This window comes from Kwoniella mangroviensis, assembly GCF_000507465.2.
Source record: "Kwoniella mangroviensis CBS 8507 chromosome 1 map unlocalized Ctg01, whole genome shotgun sequence".
NCBI classification, from domain to species: Eukaryota; Fungi; Basidiomycota; class Tremellomycetes; order Tremellales; family Cryptococcaceae; genus Kwoniella; species Kwoniella mangrovensis.
Genome location: NW_027062533.1, coordinates 5,468,448 through 5,486,924, shown reverse-complemented (window position 1 = coordinate 5,486,924; position 18,477 = coordinate 5,468,448). Strand labels below are relative to the sequence as shown.

At 44.9% G+C, this 18,477-nt stretch overlaps 7 protein-coding genes across 7 annotated transcripts; 3 read left to right on the top strand and 4 right to left on the bottom strand.

Moving 5' to 3' along the window:
* Positions 1–288: 288 nt before the first annotated feature.
* I203_102065 (uncharacterized protein) lies at positions 289–1,422 on the top strand (the record flags this gene model as incomplete). Its single annotated transcript, XM_019146569.1, has 7 exons — positions 289–321; positions 385–446; positions 509–598; positions 689–949; positions 1,016–1,137; positions 1,208–1,244; positions 1,299–1,422. 7 exons carry the CDS (start codon positions 289–291, stop codon positions 1,420–1,422), a joined length of 729 nt encoding a protein of 242 aa, XP_019004102.1.
* Positions 1,423–1,522: 100 nt separating this feature from the next.
* Positions 1,523–2,909, bottom strand: I203_102064 (uncharacterized protein; the record flags this gene model as incomplete). Its single annotated transcript, XM_019146568.1, has 3 exons — positions 1,523–1,648; positions 1,719–2,631; positions 2,734–2,909. 3 exons carry the CDS (start codon positions 2,907–2,909, stop codon positions 1,523–1,525), a joined length of 1,215 nt encoding a protein of 404 aa, XP_019004101.1.
* A 478-nt stretch (positions 2,910–3,387) lies between these two features.
* I203_102063 (uncharacterized protein) lies at positions 3,388–5,132 on the bottom strand (the record flags this gene model as incomplete). Its single annotated transcript, XM_019146567.1, has 2 exons — positions 3,388–4,766; positions 4,826–5,132. 2 exons carry the CDS (start codon positions 5,130–5,132, stop codon positions 3,388–3,390), a joined length of 1,686 nt encoding a protein of 561 aa, XP_019004100.1.
* Positions 5,133–8,242: 3,110 nt separating this feature from the next.
* On the top strand, positions 8,243–12,330 carry I203_102062 (uncharacterized protein; the record flags this gene model as incomplete). The annotated part of the gene is made up of 6 exons (XM_065517016.1): positions 8,243–9,672; positions 9,743–9,880; positions 9,941–10,080; positions 10,147–11,829; positions 11,925–12,011; positions 12,080–12,330. 6 exons carry the CDS (start codon positions 8,243–8,245, stop codon positions 12,328–12,330), a joined length of 3,729 nt encoding a protein of 1,242 aa, XP_065373834.1.
* Positions 12,331–12,560: 230 nt separating this feature from the next.
* Positions 12,561–15,833, bottom strand: I203_102061 (uncharacterized protein; the record flags this gene model as incomplete). The annotated part of the gene is made up of 5 exons (XM_065517015.1): positions 12,561–12,692; positions 12,782–13,225; positions 13,347–14,500; positions 14,569–14,754; positions 14,828–15,833. The coding sequence occupies 5 exons, from the start codon at positions 15,831–15,833 to the stop codon at positions 12,561–12,563; spliced, it is 2,922 nt and encodes a 973-aa protein (XP_065373833.1).
* A 277-nt stretch (positions 15,834–16,110) lies between these two features.
* I203_102060 (uncharacterized protein) lies at positions 16,111–17,201 on the top strand (the record flags this gene model as incomplete). Its single annotated transcript, XM_019146564.1, has 8 exons — positions 16,111–16,196; positions 16,245–16,287; positions 16,338–16,400; positions 16,453–16,542; positions 16,605–16,757; positions 16,827–16,916; positions 16,990–17,080; positions 17,155–17,201. The coding sequence occupies 8 exons, from the start codon at positions 16,111–16,113 to the stop codon at positions 17,199–17,201; spliced, it is 663 nt and encodes a 220-aa protein (XP_019004097.1).
* A 282-nt stretch (positions 17,202–17,483) lies between these two features.
* On the bottom strand, positions 17,484–18,261 carry I203_102059 (mitochondrial import inner membrane translocase subunit TIM10; the record flags this gene model as incomplete). The annotated part of the gene is made up of 5 exons (XM_019146563.2): positions 17,484–17,558; positions 17,817–17,946; positions 18,022–18,040; positions 18,103–18,162; positions 18,237–18,261. 5 exons carry the CDS (start codon positions 18,259–18,261, stop codon positions 17,484–17,486), a joined length of 309 nt encoding a protein of 102 aa, XP_019004096.2.
* Between the last annotated feature and the right edge of the window lie 216 nt (positions 18,262–18,477).

Sequence of the window (18,477 nt, the reverse complement as noted above, 5' to 3'; positions counted from 1 at the left end):
AAGCGAATCTTGCATCATCTCCCCTTAGGACTCACATTTGCGTTTTCAAACTGCCAGCTGTGCCAGTGCCAGTGCCACTACTGCTAACAAGCGCCACTGAGGAATTATGAGGTTACTGTCTACCGTCAACAAACAAAGTGGAGGTTGTCCAAAATCACCACTGCACAAGTTCAACAACCTTCTTCTCTTCCCTCTACTCGCCAACGACAAATACGAACAAGGTCTTTCAACAGAAATTTTGGCAGTAGAACCGGAGAGGAGCAAGAGTGATAAGCTGAAAGCTAAACGATGGCAACTCCCAAGATCAGATCAGCCAATGCGGTAAGTCAAGCCTTGCATTTCGTCCGCCAAAGGATTCACTGATCAAATTTCCTTCCGGTGAAGGCCTCAACGTCCATCCTAGCGCCTGAGCTACCTCAGACTGATAAGCTAAAAGAAGGCCGATCGTAAGCTTCTCTCCGTCTAGCAGCTTCGACAGGAAAAGCTTATCAGTATCTCATCGAGATAGGTATGAGATATCGCTAGTGAAATCGGAGAATCTCTCGAAGAAAGCTCAGGATTCGATATTCAAGTTGTTTGATGAAAATATGTATGACCTGTGAGTACCTCTCAACCGTCATATAATCCCATGGTCGCCGAAATGAATTGGATGCCGAAGTGTGAACTTATGATCGGTGTCGATCAACAGTCAGAAAACATCTTCTTTCCCATACACTGAGCAATCCAAACGAGAAGAACTATTCGATCAAGATGCGAGGTACATCATACTTCTTTCCCCACCCCAGTCACTTTCATCAACACCAATACCAATCGTAAATGGTAACAACAAGAAAGGGAAGGCTAAAGAAATACCGATGGATTTTGATTATGACAATTTACTGGGGTTCTGCGGGTTCAGATTTGATACGGAAGAAACTCTAAGTAGTAGAGATGCAGAGGTTGTATATTGGTGAGTGACCAATTATTTTGTATACCTACAACCAGTGATTGATTGTATAGATGATCTCGCCTATAGCTATGAAGTGCAGCTTTCCATCAAGTGCCGAGGTCAAGGATTGGGTAAGAGGTTGTTGGATATACTGGAGGAGATAGGGAGGAAGAGGGGGTTGGATAAAGTCATATTGACATGTTTGAAAAGTGAGTCGATATCTAATCTGACAAATCAAGAGGAAAGATGTATTGCAGGAGATGACTTCGTTCTGGATAGGTAATGAGTCCGCTTTAGCGTTTTACACCAAACAAGGGTGTGTAATATCATGTCCATCTAACCAAAATCCAAGCTGATGTACACCTCGCAGGTATATACCCGATGAGATAGACCCCACACGGATCAATGAGCAAGAACCTGTCGATGACGACGAGGAGGAAGAGGAAGAAGAAGTAGATTATAGAATACTAAGTAAGAGCTTGAAAAGAATATGAAATGCATTTGGCAAAAATACAACGTGAACTTAGTATACACACAACACTCTATATGAAGGAACATGACCTCTCCGATAATAGCCCATGGATCTTCAGTCCCTCAATCTTTTGCCGAACCCGATACGAGATTCAGCAGTATATCCACCGCGTTACTTCCATTGACTGGAGTATTTTCTATACTCGACATATCATTCTTATCTAACCATATATCCAGATCTTTCCATACCTATAGCAATTCTCATCAACCATCAGCGTTGAACCAATGTATACCACCATGTCATGGTGTATCAGCTCACATGATCCAATTCTGCCTCTTTCTTTCCACCCCACACACCCTCCTTATATGTCCAATCAACTTTCCTAACTTCCTTCCTCTTCTTCCTTCGTATTTCTCCCTCTTGATCGATTCTTCTCACCTTGTTCTTCCGATGAGTTTCCTCCGGACGTCGATGCATCCATCCTTCACCTTCCACCTCTTCCACTCCTCCTCCAGACCCAATTTCATTAGGAGTATGCGATATGTTTCCTGATCCAGGTCGGAGGGCAAAGAAAGCCGATGGATCTTCACCCTTTCTTCTTTTCTGAACTGATCTCATCGCACTAGCAGGAGGTGGATTTTCAAGATCCACTCCACGACCGTGACCGGGAGTAGCAATAAATTTATTTTTCTTACTTGGTGTCCTTTCTACATCGTTCCCCTCTTGTTCGTCCTCGTCCCTGTGGTCTTCCTGTTTCTTCGTAGTAGGTTGTGGATGTTTGGTAGAAGGTTGTCTGGTGACGCTCTGTCGTAAAGGACTTGCAATGACACTATCATACGTCCTAGGTGTTCTAGGTGATTTCACTAATGAACTGATATCCAGCCCAGAACTGAATTTGTATTTCTTTTTCGGTGTCTGTAATGGACTTAAAACGTCTTCTGGACGTACTCCTCCAGAGGGTGTTATACTTTCTTCTATATCTATATCTTCAGGAATACCCAACGAATTGGAGTGGGAGTTGGAGGATTTCTTTGAAGGTGAATTACCCGCTGTTGACGTTGACGATCTCTTCGAAGGAGACCCACCTGCTGAGCGTTTCGAGGGGGAGACAGAAGGAGAAGGGATCGATTCGAGTAGAGTTCGACATTTGGAGAGGGTCGAACGGAAATGGGCTGGAGAGACGGACGAGGCTTTTTGAGCGGACGATAATGGTAGATCTTTACTGTGTATTCTACAATTCAGTGGAGCAGTACTATCAGCTCAGCTCAACAAACATCATTCATGTGTATATATCGAATGTATAAGAGATGTGATAGTATTCAATGTTACTCACTTCTCACATCCCAACAAGGCAGATACACCAACCAAAGCTGCTCTCTCCTCAGGTTTCAGATCATTACCTTTGCCCGGTCCTGTAAGGTGTCTGAGGGTGGACAGGATCTGAGCTGAGATGGGTATAGCTGGATGAGTAGCTGATGGGAATAAAGGGATGAGTTCGTTGGAGGACATGGTGATTAGGTTGGTCAACAGAACGTGCGGAGAGTACAGGAAGGGTGAAGGATTAAGGTGGCAGACCGACACATCTTGATATATTGGGCTGTCAAAGTCATCATTAAACGCGTCCTCGACGTTCACCCCGCTCTTCCATCGGAACTAAACCGCATTCATCTCCTAATCTTAAGATTTACTCTTTGCGTTGTTCAGTCACTACTATAACCAAGCACGCATCATTGTCGTTCGCATATATCATGCATTGTTCGAGCCTGGCATCGGCATCGCATCAAAATGATGTCCTACATATACGTCTACGTGTTATGTTTGGTTGATTATCATAGTTCAACTATGTCAAAACATTAAGGAAATGGCACTAGGCCATTCTACTTTGTATGAATAAGAACTGTACAAATTATCGAAAATAGTCAATAAAGTAATCTTACAGTGAGAGATCAAAATAATCATCTATCATATCACATTCGTTCGTTTCACCTCAGTCAGATCGTCTTCTCAACATCAATCTCTTCTTCATTGCCTCTGCTCTTTTCTCTCTCTCTTTCATTTCTTCCTCTTGTTCACTCGCAGCTCCAGTATCAGCTTCTGATCCGAAATCAGATTCCACATCGTTATCGAACGAATCACCTTCGAACAAAACCACATCACCTTCACCTTCTTCATCCGAATCTTGTTCAACACCGTTCTTCAAGATAGTTTGAGGTGCAGGTGTACATGTGATCATAGGTACAGACAAAGATGGACTTCCACTAAGGTTGGAGAAGGACGATCTGATACTTTCTGTAGGGGAGGCGGGCGAAGGTGAACTGAAAGCTCTTCTGGGTGAAGGAGAGGGTTGCTTGGTAGGTGTACAGTAAGAGTCCAAAGAATTGATTCTGAATCTTGATTCTGTTGGAGTAACCATGCCGTTGGCACTGAACCTGGAGAAAGCACCTTTAGTAGGTGAAGGGACGTTCCCAGCACCAGTGCCAGAGGTGAAAGAGGTCGATCGCTCTTTGGGAGGAGTGACTCGCAAAGATGGTTTAGACTTGGAGGAGTTGAAAGTAGCTGCGATAGCTTCGAAAGAAGGTAATTCACCTAGAGACATTGGTGGCATCGACATCGGTCTGGCTTTACCGCCCAGTCCCGATCCAGATAATCTACCGGAAGTTCGTTCTCTGAGAAAAGGTGCCAATCTAGCTTCTTTGACGGGAGTAGTCAAAGGTTCCGTAGGAGGAGTCGCAGGTCTCCTGTTGCTCAGGATTGACGCCAGGACGATCCGAGCTTCACGTCTTGGTGATTCCTCAGTGGGAGTCTTGATCACTTCGATGGATTCTTGAGAATCAGTTCTTGGGACTGTCCTAATTCTGCTAGGCGATCCAGCTGAAGAACATCGCTTGTGATCGGTAGAGATTCTAGCTTGGATCTGAGCGAGACTGGGCAATCTGGAAGGTACACTGGGTAACTTCGATCTAGCTTTGGCTTTCTCTTCAGCGGTGATCTCGGAAGAATCGCTGGAAGGCGATCCGGAGCCAATATCGGACTTGGTCCTACCATGCTTGGCAGCGACTGAAGAAGTCTTCTTGGATTTGGCAGATAATTCAACAGCAGATAGTCGAGGGACGAACTCAGGTGGTGGTCGACTTTGATCCAATCCTGAAAAAGTAGTCTTAGAAGGAGATGGATGAGCGGACTGAGTGAACAAGGGGAAATAATCGGTTCGTGGCATTGCTGAGGATGCCTCGGATTTCTTCGAAGGCGAGTTATCGGCTGCTACTGACGCAGCGAGAGGTGAGTTAGGAGGGAGCACAAAGTTGTACGATGAGGGTGAGACAGGTGGGCTTTGAGGAAGAGTTGATTCCGTGGAAGCTGGCGAAGCTGTAATGCAATCAATTAGTCAATATGTATCACGAGTAGAGAGCAGAAGGACAACTCACGTCTCTCTTGAACTCGTCTTCCCTTCGCACGATCGACAACATCCCAAAGAGATTTCCGAGCTTGCGTCTGAGGTTGAGATACGCGTCTTTCCCAAGGTTTGACTGAAGGTTGATGGGTCCAACTTTCCATTTCGAGCGGGGTCGGCATCTTACCCATGGCCATGTTGAACGAAGGAGAGTTGGGATCGGGTTGAAGAGCTGCCTCGGCAACTGAGAAAGCTAGTAATCGAAGAGGAGTGGGATCGGGCGAAGAAGGACAGTAGAAGTTGAGAGGGTGAGAAGGTTGGAACGAGATGGTTTGAGCCATTTTGCTTGAGAAATCCTGCGTTTGCCTGAAAATGTTGATGTCCAGATCGAAAATTACTTATTGCTGATGACTGATCGATTAAATGAGACCTGCTTGTGATTGAGTTGATAAGATTGATCTTTATATAAATACGTAGGTTACCAGAACCAGAAAGTCGATTATGTTGAAAGTTGCTGTTTTAGTTGGTAAAAAGAGAGATGTTGGAAAAGGAAATGGTTCACCAAGTAAAAGAGTAAAGCAATGTAACGTAAAGTCAAAAGGATTATGCTCTTAAATAAACCTTGGTAAGTTATCGATCCTTTATCAAAAGAGGAGGATGAAAGGAAGATTGAATTATCAATGTAAGAGTGTGAGAGGATGGGGATATCTGCGCGTGGTAGTCAAAAAAAAGGTTGATCAGCCTTTGAGATTATATGTTATAGATGGATTCGAGCTGAGCGTGAGCTGCACGGCAGGTGTAAAGATGTCAATTGGGTAGAGATGGAAGGCGAAGCAGATAGTTCAGGTGGAACGATGAAGAGAGAAGAGTCAGATGAAAGATGTAAAGATTGATGATGATGAGAATGAGAACGGATTGGGATTGACGAACGCGTTGACAAAGGAGATGTCCACGATAAGAGGGGGGAGATGAAAGGGATAGATCAATCACGCTGGGACACACAATACACATACACAGAGAACAGACTAGTCATACGTGTCCTTTGGTATCACGTTGGATGATACTAGGTCTGATGGGACCGGTCTGTCCATGAGGTTGTGAAGGAAAACAGACGATGGTATCGAGGTGAAACACGCCATGACACACACGCTCTGACCCATCCCCCATCTTTCTGTATTCGGTTTTTCACCCAACTTGATCCTCGAGCTCGGGCAAAGTATTCATTATGAAAGAGCATGCCCACCGACGTTCAGAACCGATCAGGCCACCGTGCTTCCACTCATCGATCACACACACGCACACTCGCACACACTAACAGGCAACTAGAGAAGTTGAAATCAACGACAGAACGTAACTCACAATTGAAAAGACACCTGGTCCTTGAACTGCACAGCAGCAACTAAACGATCAACGTCTATTTCTAAAGATCAACCAAACTAGCAAAACAAAGAAGATATCGTTCCTTCTCGGATGTTCGATTGTTTGTTTTTGATCTTATATGATATCCACTTGATACTGGAAAACCTGTTGTTCTTCTTAAAAGACCGAATTGAATTGATTTTGTTCAAGTTGTTTACGTATGTGGATATGACTATAAGTGAAACAAGACTCCAATGAAACCGGGAATAGGTAATTCCACTTTCTTTCTTACTGGTCAAGGGATCGATGATTACGGACTGGGCCAGGTAAGACAGCTAAGATGGGATGCTTGCTTTGGGAAGGTTTCGGGTTGGTTTTGTTTTTTTCGTGTCTACTGAGACAATGTAAGACGGAGTCGGTCTATCGTGATGAGTTCGTATATATGTACGTGAATCGATGCTGATACTGATGCTGATGCTGATGCGTTGATGTTGTAAAGAATGTAAGTTGAGATGGTATTGTATATCTGAAATAGATATACAAGCCTCTTCTTTTGGACTGGATTGATGGGATCGGCGAAACCTGTCAACCGTGCGTTGATTGTTGTGTGTACTAAGTGTCGAGAGACAAGATTGGTCTTGTCGTATAAACCTATATGAAAAGAGAAGAAGGAGGGGAACGATAATGAGAAGAGAAAGAAGAGAAAGAAGAGAAAGAGAAGAGTAGAATAGTGCTATACCTATGAATATGAATGTCCTTTTCCAGAATCAGATCGTCATGTCATGTAAAGTAGAGACAGACCAACAGCACGTCTATACTTGAAGATCTACCTTACCTTAATCTCAGTGTGAAGGTGTAACTGATCTTTTCGAACAATCACAAAGCCACGAAACAACCCTTCGCAACCGATGGACCGGGGTAACCCTAGGATGGACCCTAGAATTCCGAACATACCATATCACTTGGCACATATCAGGAAATAGATTTCCTTGTTAGCGCGTTTTATGAGTGATTCAAGACTCTCTTTGTGACGATGCATGTTTTACTATGAAGTACGACTTGAATTTCAATTTCTATGGTACAAACACACACTAAATTGTCAGACGAGGGTTGAGTGAATACCCTTCTCCCGTTCAAAGCCTTCTTGAAAAGGAGAAGACGCGACTTGTGACACCTTACCTGCAATGGTAAAATCATTCACGTCCTTCTGTCTCTTCGTATGCATCCTCAAGGGGTGTAGCAAGGTTCGGCTAGTGAATAATGAGATGAAAGAGGCTTTTTCATGTGTACGCCTCAAAAGATATGAGAAGAGATGGACATGAATCAGGTGGAAGATCCTCGACACGAGAGTCAAGTGATGATGATCATCCCATGGGTAGGAATGAAACGTAATTTTACATGATTCCCATAACTTTGGATTAGATAGGGGAACAGAGGACATGAGGAAGATGGGATGGCTGTCCATGGTCTTCTACAAGGACTACCAAAGTGTTCTGCTCCTCATATGGGTTTTCAGAGGTCGAAGGCATGTATCATTCCATCGAAGCTTGCTTGACCTTGTTTTCGTCCTTTTGAAGATAGGACCATGCATGGCACAGACAAGGAGAAAACAAGTCGCGTTCGAGGTGAGAGGTACGAGTATGATCTGCACGTCCCTCCTGTACCCTGAAGGCTCAAAGCGGTCAAGGCCGATCATCCACCATCTAGTCCCCAAAATGGGATGACTATACAAGTAAGTTACTTCCTGTCAAAGTGGAGGCATTCCGCAAAAAGTGCTCAGACTGAACTTTACATTACTCTAGACGTCCTTTGTACCGAGGATGAGTCATTTTCGCTCTCACTCGTGCTTCATGGCTGTATGCAAAGAGGAAAACATCTTCCTATCCAGTCGGACTGAGCTTCATGTGCCAAGGTACTCCGCCAATCTCACGCTGACGGGAATGCAGGCGAAATACTCTCATCTGGATGGAAACAAGATATATAATCACACTTCTCTCCTCCACTTCATGAACATTCGATAATTTGCCACCATAACATATCAAACCAATAATCTTAACCGCTATATACTCATATCATCCATAGAGAAATCAAGATGACTTCTGAAACAACTCTACCGACCTCTTTACCCACCATCACTCTGTTGATCTCGAACATGCATTGTACCTCATGCTGCGAGACGATCCACCAACTTTTATCCACCATTCAGTCTATCAAGTCAGTCTCCACCTCTTTATTACTTCACAGTGTCACTTTCTCCGTCGACCTGGATAACACCGCTTCGTCATCGAATGGCAAGCCCAAGACCATCGGTAGAGTCGTAGAAGAAGCGTTGAAGGTGTTAAGGGGTGAAGGAGGGTTCATCGTAATTGCTGAATCATCCGATGGATCCTCAAGATCTAAATATCTTGATAGCTTCGGTGAAGGCGAGGAAATCGGTTGGATTGGAAGATTGCTGTTCCAAACCAAAAGAGGAAAGGAAAGGAACAAGTTGGAAGATAGAAAGAAGAAGCATCTGGAACATTGCAAGATCTGTCAAGATGAATTAGCAGGTCATGATATCGCTCTTGGGCAGGTACAAGAAGCTCAACCTAGTCAAGGTGTAGATCTACCTCTAGAAAATGATAGGATATCATCCACTCAGAACAACAAGGATGATGAAGCTGGCTTGATCAAAACAACGCTCTCCATTGAAGGTATGACATGTGCATCATGTGTCAACTCGATCACTTCTTCGCTCAAGTCACTTCCCGGTATCATCTCGGTGAATATCAATCTACTTGGGTCGTCTGGGATCGTACGACATCGGCCGTTCACCACTCCTCAAGATGTAGCAAACTTGATTGAAGATATAGGATTCGAAGCTCAGGTCATCAAATCAGAACTAGAAGGTACACCTTTAGACGAAGAAGAACAAGGGTCGCAATCATTCAAATCCGTTTTCTCAATTGAAGGAATGACATGCGCATCATGTACTGGAGCTATCACACGTGCTCTTCAAGATCACGAAGGTATAGAATCTATCAATATCGATTTACTCAATAATGCTGGAACAATTGTACATTCTTCTGAGATGACTACTGATCAAATAAAAGATATGATAGAGGAAGTAGGCTATGGAGCGGAATTATCATCTTCCCAGCCGCTCTCTGTTTCATTGGCGAAAGGGAAAGGAAAAGATGAGGGACCGAAGTTGAGGACAGTCCAACTAAAGATCGAAGGAATGTTCTGTCACGACTGCGTCAGAAAAGTCAACTCGTATTTGGATTCTCTGACCGGAATTGAAACCTATACACCCACCACTTTACAATCTCCAGTAACCACCATTGCATATTACCCTTACCACCCCCTTACGATCAGAGATTTGATTGAGGGCATTTCGGATGTCGCTCCGGAGTTCGAAGTGGAGATTCTCAAGACTCAAAGTTTGAGCGAGAGAAGTAAGAAAATCCAGAAGAAGGAGGTTATACTACTCGCTAGTCATTGTGCGGTAGCGATTGTCTTTGCTATTCCTACTTTCATCATGTGAGCTTCCCCTCATTCTTCCATATCGATGAACCACTAAATTCAGCTGAATTTGTTGCGTGTGGGACAGTGCAATAGTATCGATGATACTCCTTCCTAACCATAATCCATTCGAGATGAAAATGATGGAACCAGTCTGGGGAGCAGCAAATATGGGCACAGTGATACTTTGGCCGCTGGCTTCGGTGGTTCAATTCGGGGTGGGAAGGTGAGCAAAATCTATCCACTAACTAATCGGAATACAACTGATCGTATTCATTTTATACAGAATATTCTACAAGCGTGCTTTCGCATCTATATGGCCCCATTTACGTCGATTAATGCCTTCAGCTTTGAGAACGAAGAGTATGCGTAGGCTGCCACCTAGACCTTTGGGTTGGAAGACGCTGGTCTCCTTTGGCAGTATGGGTGAGTACAGCTGGTAGTCTACCGTTTCCGAGAACAAGGGCAAGCTGACATGTGCCTTGGCTATAGATTTACTTGTAGTACTTTCGACGACCGTATCATACTTCGCTTCACTCGCCATGTTAATTCTGGATGTTCGTGCTTCGCCTGGTACCGAAAGTGTCGGAACGTATTTCGATAGTTGCGTATTCTTGATCATGTTCATCCTTCTCGGTCGGACCCTCGAGGCATTCGCAAAGAGCCGAACCACCGATGCTGTCAGTCTATTGGGCAAGATGCGACCTGACACAGCGCTACTTGTTGAGACTCCCTCAACATCGGACGACGCAGAAGTCCATAACGATTTGGAGAGAAAGAAAAGTCAAGATACCACATCAACTTCTACTCCCGAATCCGAAAACACCGCTGTTAGCCAAAGCATCACACGAACCATTCCTGTTGATCACTTGGAAATTGGAGATACTATCCTTCTTCCACCTGGATCATTACCTCCTACAGACGGCATCATCGTATCAGGTCAGACGACGTTCGACGAATCTTCGCTTACTGGAGAATCACTCCCAATCAAGAAATCAATCGATGATCAAGTATTGACCGGTACCGTCAACTTGTCTTCCGCCATCACCATGAAAGTCACCGACCTGGCTGAAAATACGATGTTAGAGAAGATCATTCGGGCAGTATCAGACGCATCAGCGAGGAAGGCCCCTCTGGAATTGATGGCCGAGAAATTAACAGGGTACTTTGTCCCCGTCATCGTATACTTCTCTCTGCTAGTACTGGCAATCTGGTTGATCCTCGCTTTGACCCAGACGGTAGATAATCAAGATGAAGGAAAAGCCGGTGGAAGGGTATTCTTCGCATTGGAATTCGCCATCGCCTCCTTGGTAGTTGCTTGTCCGTGTGGGATTGGACTGGCTGTACCTTGTGCGAATGCTGTGGGTAATGGTATCGCAGCCAAAAATGGAATACTTGCTTCAGGAGGTGGAGAGGCTTTCTTAGCTGCTACGAGGATCAGACGAATCGCATTCGATAAGACTGGTACGTTAACTATTGGCAAAAGTGTAGTAACGGATGAAGAGTGGATGATCAAAGATGAGAAAGAGAAAGAATGGGTGAAGAAAGCGACGAAAGAAGTTGAGAGAGGTAGTACGCACCCTTTGGCTGTTGGTCTCGTGGAATACCTTGAGAAGGAACAGGCTGCTTCCGGATCGAATACGCTGGACGACGAGAAGCAAAATAAAATTTCGATCAATCACGTTGAGGTGCTTGAGACCAAGGAAATCGCTGGGAGAGGGTTGAAAGCCATCGTCAAAATTGACAATCAGACGATCAACTTACTCATAGGCAACGTAGCGCATATGGCGGATCATGCCGTGATAATGGATACGGCCCATCAATCATTAGTGGAGAAATGGTCCAATCAAGCTAAATCTGTAGTTGCCATTGCATCTCAAATTGCATCGGAGGAAAGGTACAAGCTATCAGCTATCTTTTCGCTATCTGATCCACCTCGAGAGACTTCTGCGGACCTTATCAAGTCGCTCAAAGAAAGGGGTATACAGGTATCGATGTTGAGTGGAGACAATCAGTCGACTGCATTGGCTGTAGGCAAGATGCTTGGACTGGAGAAAGGGGAAGTTAAAGGTGGCGTGGGACCTGAGGGGAAAGCAGAGGTTATAAGGGGGATGCAAAGGGATCTGAAAGAGGGCGAGAATGGGGATGGCAAAGGATTGGTGATGTTTGTAGGGGGTAAGTCGCTCATTTCAACTTTCTTCCTATCGCTTGTATAATTCCTGGTCATGAAGCTAATTTGAATTGGATTATCGATCTATTGCATCTTGCAGACGGTCTCAACGATTCTGTAGCTCTCGCCGCGGCAGATGTAAGCTGTGCGATGGGTCATGGTTCTCAAGCTACCCTAGCTAGTGCAGGTGAGTCCATTCATCCTTACCAGGATCGGCATATACACTCATGACTAACTGATTGTATGGATGTATAGACTTTGTCTTACTCTCATCATCACTTCCCTCCATCTTGACCCTCATCCACATTTCGAAGAAGATCATCCTTCGACAAAAACTCAATCTCCTCTGGGCATTATTATTCAACGTAGTTTGTTTACCATTCGCCGCTGGGGTGTTTTACGGTATACATGGAATTAGGTTAACACCCGTCTGGAGTGCTGTGTTAATGGCTTTGAGTAGTGTTAGTGTAGTAGGTAGTAGTTTAGCTATGAGGTGGGGGTTATAGTGATATATAAGCATATATATATATGATTTATCTAGTTGATTATCTGACCGCTGATTGCCGGTGATCGACCATCTTCTACATCCATCCGCGCGACCCTACAATACTTACTTTGACGATTTGTATATTATGCATATATATATGAAATCCTTTGCTTGATCAGCTATCAAGGAGATAGTCTATCTGTGTCATTTCTATATACAACAATGGTTCCACTCAAGGGATGACCTAGTTTAACTTTGCAGTTTCGCATTCAACCTCCTTAATTCCTGAGGTGTGAACCTCAAGATCACAGACATGACTCTGACCAGATTCGGTCTCATCTCTTTATGTTCTAAGAATTGTAAAATCACATTTCGAAGGTACTAACAGGTGAAAATGTGAATTAGCAGGAAGCCAGGAACTCTTTCCCAAGTACTGAGGGAAAGTAATCACGAACGAAGCATTTACTCACTTCCAAATTCACTTCCTCTTCATCCTGCTGTTTCACCTCTCCATGCCCACTCGGCAAAGCCGTCGAAGCAGTCTGCAATGTTGTGGGTGTACCCGGCGCACCGGTTCTCGTATTATTACTTTCTAAACTGTTTCTACTCTCGCTCTGAGTCGGACTTCCTATCGATCCCGACACAGACACAGGTGTGGGTGTCGGACTAGGCGAAGGTACACCGGATCTAGGATTGATAGTTGAACCACCTTGAGCTGTTCCCGACCAATATCCTACACCGGGATTTCTCTGTCTCTCCATTAGTTGAACGGACGATTGTAATTTCCTCATTTCGTCTCGGAGGGTTCTGTTGGTACTTTTCAACTGGGTGATATGGTTCCTGGATTCGTCCAATTGGGTCTGGACTGTGTGCATCTGAGTTTGAAGAGAGGAGATCTCGTCTCTTGCTGAGCGCTGTGATGCACGTGGATTACATTGGTTAGCTTCTAATGCAAGTGACAGGTTCTTTGATTCAGGTATGATGAGAAGTATCACATGGACAGATGGTATCAACGCGGTGGTGAGATTCACTCACCTCAGCCTCGACAGCAACTTGTATATCACCTTTACCCTGTTCCAATTTCCCCTTTAATTTGATCAATTCCTTCTCCAAGGATTTAACTCGTTCTTCACCATCTTGAATCTTACTTTCCCTCTCCTGCAATCCCCTAAGGGTATCATTAACTTCCATATCCTTTTCCTGTATCTGTCTTCTCAATTTCTCCAACTCTCTTATTCTCTCTTGCAATTTGACCGACCACTCCTCTTCAATCTCATTTCGTTCCAATTCCAACGACTTGATTTTGAATCTCAGATCTGATAATTTGGATTCTGATTTAGCTTCTGCTTCAGATAACAATTTCTGTATGTCCACTCCTCCAGTGCTTTTGTTCGATGTGGAATTCCTTCTACTTCCCATTGGTGATCCAGATGGACTGCCATTAGGTAACCCCAAGCCCAGTTGATTCCTTTGGTTGGACGAAGAAGAATCTTCCAATAGGGCAATTCGTTCATTAGCTTCGCGAAGTTGGAATTCCAATTCCTTCGTTCTGGTAGACGACAACTCCATCTCAGATTTAGCTGATTCAGCTTCGGCCTGTTTAGCTTGTAGATCTTCAAATGTCTTTTGTTTATTCACATTCAACTCTTTCACTATCGCTTCTAACCCATTTACCTTGGTAGTCTTCGCTGACAATTCTTTAGCATGTGATGCTTTCGTGGTGATCATCTCCAATTCCCAGTTAGCTTTCTTACTAGCCATATCTTTCTCATATTTTTCCTTCTGTCCATTCAGTTCCCTTTCGAAGCCTTTTCTTAAACTAGTCACCTCTCTTTCTTTTTCACCTTTGACTCTCTCAACTTCCTCAGATGCCTTTGCTCTTTCGGCTCTCTCCTCGGCACGGTCCCTCTCTATCTCCTCTTTCTCCTTTTCTACTTTGACCAATTTCAACCTCACCGTCTTTAACAAAGATATAGCCTTGGTACGTTTCTCTTCCTCTTCTTTGGCTTGAGTTTGAGCTTTGGCCAAATCCGCCTTAAGCTGAGTAATCGTGCTATTATCCGTCGAGGCAGTTTTCACCTTCTCTTGAGCTTCTGATAATTCACTGCGCAGCTTGGTTATCAGATCAGTTTGCGAAGATCCTTCCAAACGATGTGTATCGCGCAGCTCCTCCATCCGAGTATCTTGTACTAATGTCAACGCCGATCGGATCAGCCATATGATCGAAGGTTAACGGAGTGAGTCATACATTACTTACGAGTCAATTTATCCTGTAATCTTTTCATCTCAGCTGTGATCATATCCAATTTCCCAGTGACCATCCTGACCCATCCTTCCAGTGCTTCATGATCTGCTATTCCTCCTTCTAGTGGTGTAAGCTCTTTCAAGACTTGATTAGCTTTATGCGTCTGCGTGAGCAAGGTTGTAAATCGTTGTGAGAGGTCTATACAAACCACAACTATATATCAGTGACCCTCCACAGATAATTTTGAAGATCAAAGAGATTTGAGCTTTACCTTCATATCGTCTTTCCGAATCAGCCAATTTCTTGATTTCCTCCCCTGACAGCTCGATCACTGGCTTCTCCACATCTTCAGCATCCCCTTCTGCACTAGTCGTTATCTGAACTTCCACTTTATCCGTGTCCAGTCCATCTACACCCAGCCCCACTACCCCTTCCTTCTTCTCGGTATCAGGCGTAGCTTCCTGTAATCCCAATTTCGGTACGTCCTGATCCGCACTCGCCTGAATGATCGGAGATGCCCCTAATGGATCTGAAAATCCCGTTGAAGGGGTCGTGAGGTTCTCGGAAGCTGATAAGGTAGGTGAAGGAGGCAGAGGATACGTAGCTGGATCAGAGGGATTGGGAGGTGGTAGAGGGATAACGGGATCCAAAGCTAATTTAGAACCTCTGCGAGCCGGACCTAATGTAGGTGTCGGTGTCACTGCCCGCGAAGGTGGGTTAGACCCCAATGTAAAGGTGGAAGTGGGTAGGAGTCTGGGATTGGGTGAAGATGGTCTTGAGGTTGAAGGTCCAGCTAGAGAAGGTGAACAAGTGGGAGAAGTGATGTCCTTCAATTCTTGTGGACTGGATCCTGATCCTCCTACTACGTTACTACTGGTAGCAGTGGCTTTGTTGGTAAGATCTTGAGAACTCCTATTACCGAAGTGGAAACTCTTTCTCAGTCCAGATAAAGCGTTCTCAGCCAAATGCGCAGTAGATCCAACATAACTTCCAGCTGCTATTGATCCACTTCCTCCTGTGGACTTGGTAGGCGATACATTATCGCCATTCTTCTCTGTGATCGTGCCGGCAGTAGCTAAAGGCGACGTGGGAGGTATGGGTGACTTGGTGACTGAGGGAGATGCAGACCGACTAGGAATTTCCTTAGGTGATGATGTACTGACGTTCTGGTTGTTGTTGGCATTGACGCTTAGAGCACGAGCTTGTAGTTGTGAGCCGGTAGCTTCGAGTGTCTTGACTGCTGCGTTCAGTCTGTCTTGGAGAGAGGTACCGAACATGGTGCAGGATCCATGAGACCTAGACGACAGCGAATAGCGATGGTATAGAAATCGCTTGTGGGTGAGTTGAGTGAATGGAGGGGGGTGAAAGAGATGATGAACGCGATCGACTGTCCGTTCCACAGCTGGAAGTAGGTGGTTTCTTGGCGGGTATTACCGAGAACGTCATATCATCAGATATCTACATCTTTTCTTTCTTAATTATCCCATTTATTGCATCTTACATCCATGCATCAACCTAGATAGTGTACGAAAGAGAGGACAGATCCATAGCAAGATGGGATACTTTCAAGCAGCTTTGATCAAGATGGGTATGGCCCAACCAGGACCCAAGATAACAGCTCAGGACCGAGCCATTCTCGAGTGAGTGGGCTTATGAGTACTGGATAATCAGCTTACACGGGATCGTAGTCTAAAGTTGCAGAGGGATAAGATGAAGCAGTATCAAAAGAGGGTAAGCTATCATCTCGCAGCTTTGCTCGGTCAAGCTTATAGAGATTGTAGTTGCAAGTGGTGTTGAACCGAGAGCAGGAAATAGCTAGAGAAGCTCTGAATGCGGGTAACAAGGTATGTTATTATACTCACTCATGCGAACGGAGCTGATGATGTGTCATTGTAGACACGAGCTTTGACTGCGCTCAGACAACGAAAGTACCAAGAACAGCTGCTTGCCAAAACGGATGCTCAATTGTTGACTTTACAAGAACTAGTGAGCTATCTTCGAGCCCACGATATACGATTGGCTGACCAGAAGATACTGCGGTTCTACAGGTCAGCACGATTGAGTTCACACAGATACAGAACACAGTCATGCATGAACTTGAAATGGGTGCAGATGTTCTGAAACAATTACATGCGGAGATGTCGCTAGAGAGAGTGGAGAAATTGATGGACCAGACTAGAGAAGGTGTGGAATATCAGCGTGTAAGTCTAGAACACGCTGTGTTGCATAAGACTTTGTTCGACCCGGCTGATTGTTTGTAATGTGTCTAGGAAATCGACGAGGCCCTCATGTCTCGTATGTCACCTGAGGAGGAGGAAGCAGTCCAAGAAGAGCTGGAACGGTTGCAGCAAGAGGCTTTGGTGAGTCTCCCTACGTGTTTTCTGACCTCTCAAATAGCGATATAGGCTGATGGCAAGCTCATTCTCATCGCAGCCTGCTATACCGTCTGTACCGGATCAACAGCCCGTCTCTTTGCCAGATGCACCGGTGGAAGAGCCTACCACGGCTCAACCAGCAGCCGAGGGTAAGTTTCATTGCACGCTTGCATCCGTACATTCTCTGGATCGACGGACGATCACTGACCTCCTCTGGCTCTAGCTCGACAAGCCGAACGGAAGGAAGAGAGAGTCGCCATGGCTGCTTAGCAATGTAGACAAGCTCACAACTATGAGAGGGGAGCGCCTGTACTTTCATTGTTCACGAACAGGAGTCGACTGTGTACTAAAGAGGGTATCTGCCGGCTTTAACCAATAACACCCATAACGCAACATATCTTCGCTCGCTTGATCATCACATCTCTATTTCGGGTTCGATCTGTTGTACTTTTATGATCGCGATGTGAGAAGTTGTATATCCTGCATATGATACATTATATATATGTTTGATAGTTGATGCCTCGTTGAACAAGGGAGAATGGATGTTGTGATTTATCGACCGAAAGTACCGGTGGCTTGAGCTGCACTTCCCATTGCTGACATCCTCTCTCCTACTTTCTTGTTGACCTGAGTAAAATACCGAGCATAGTCAGTGTTGGTCATAAATGAAAGATCGCCATGTCAATTCAGGCCATTTTGTTTCTCTCTGCCTCCGATTTTTGGATTAATTTCATCCCTCCGCAATTTTCCGTCCTGTTGACCATCCAATTCTTCAGGACACTCCAGCCTTCCCCCGGATAATCCCTCACACACCACCGAATGCCCTCAGACTTCGAATCGTACACACATTCCGTGACTATTGCAGCAGGTCGAGAGCAGACTCACCTCGAAGAATTTAGCAGTACACCTGTCAATACACACACTTTCTCCCTTCAACAAATCACCTTCTACGTATCGATGGTTGTTTGGTGTCTGGGAAATACATTTGGTGTGACATGAGTTGACGAGTCGGTTACTATAAACGACATGAGGTCAGCAAGCCATATACGAAGATACCGTGATTTGACGGCGGAGGAGCGACTCGACCTACAAGACGTCGGTGATCATATCTAGGTAACGCACATCGTCAGCTTAACCAATTCTCAGATAGCACAAGAAATGAATAGCTCACCTAGTTCAGCAACGGCCATTTCTATCTTAGCAGGATCGACGGACCCTTCAACTGATCGGTCTATTTACATGATTTCAAGTACGTCAGGCAAGGGAAGGCTCTGAAGCGTAGTGAAGCAGGGGCCAAAAACGTACTACCACCACCAAATAAGAACGACATTTTTGCAAGGCTTGTCTTTAATTGCTTTCAATGTAGGTGCCGGGGGCTAGGGTATGTAGGATGGAAGCGGGTAAGACGCAGTATTCGCTTTCAAAAATATACAAAGAAAGTCATCGATGGACTGACGGATGTTGGACTTTTTGAGATGATGGAGGACGGAAGCAAAACTACAAGTGGAGGTGGCATTTTCATGGTAGTGGCACAAGATGATTGCGT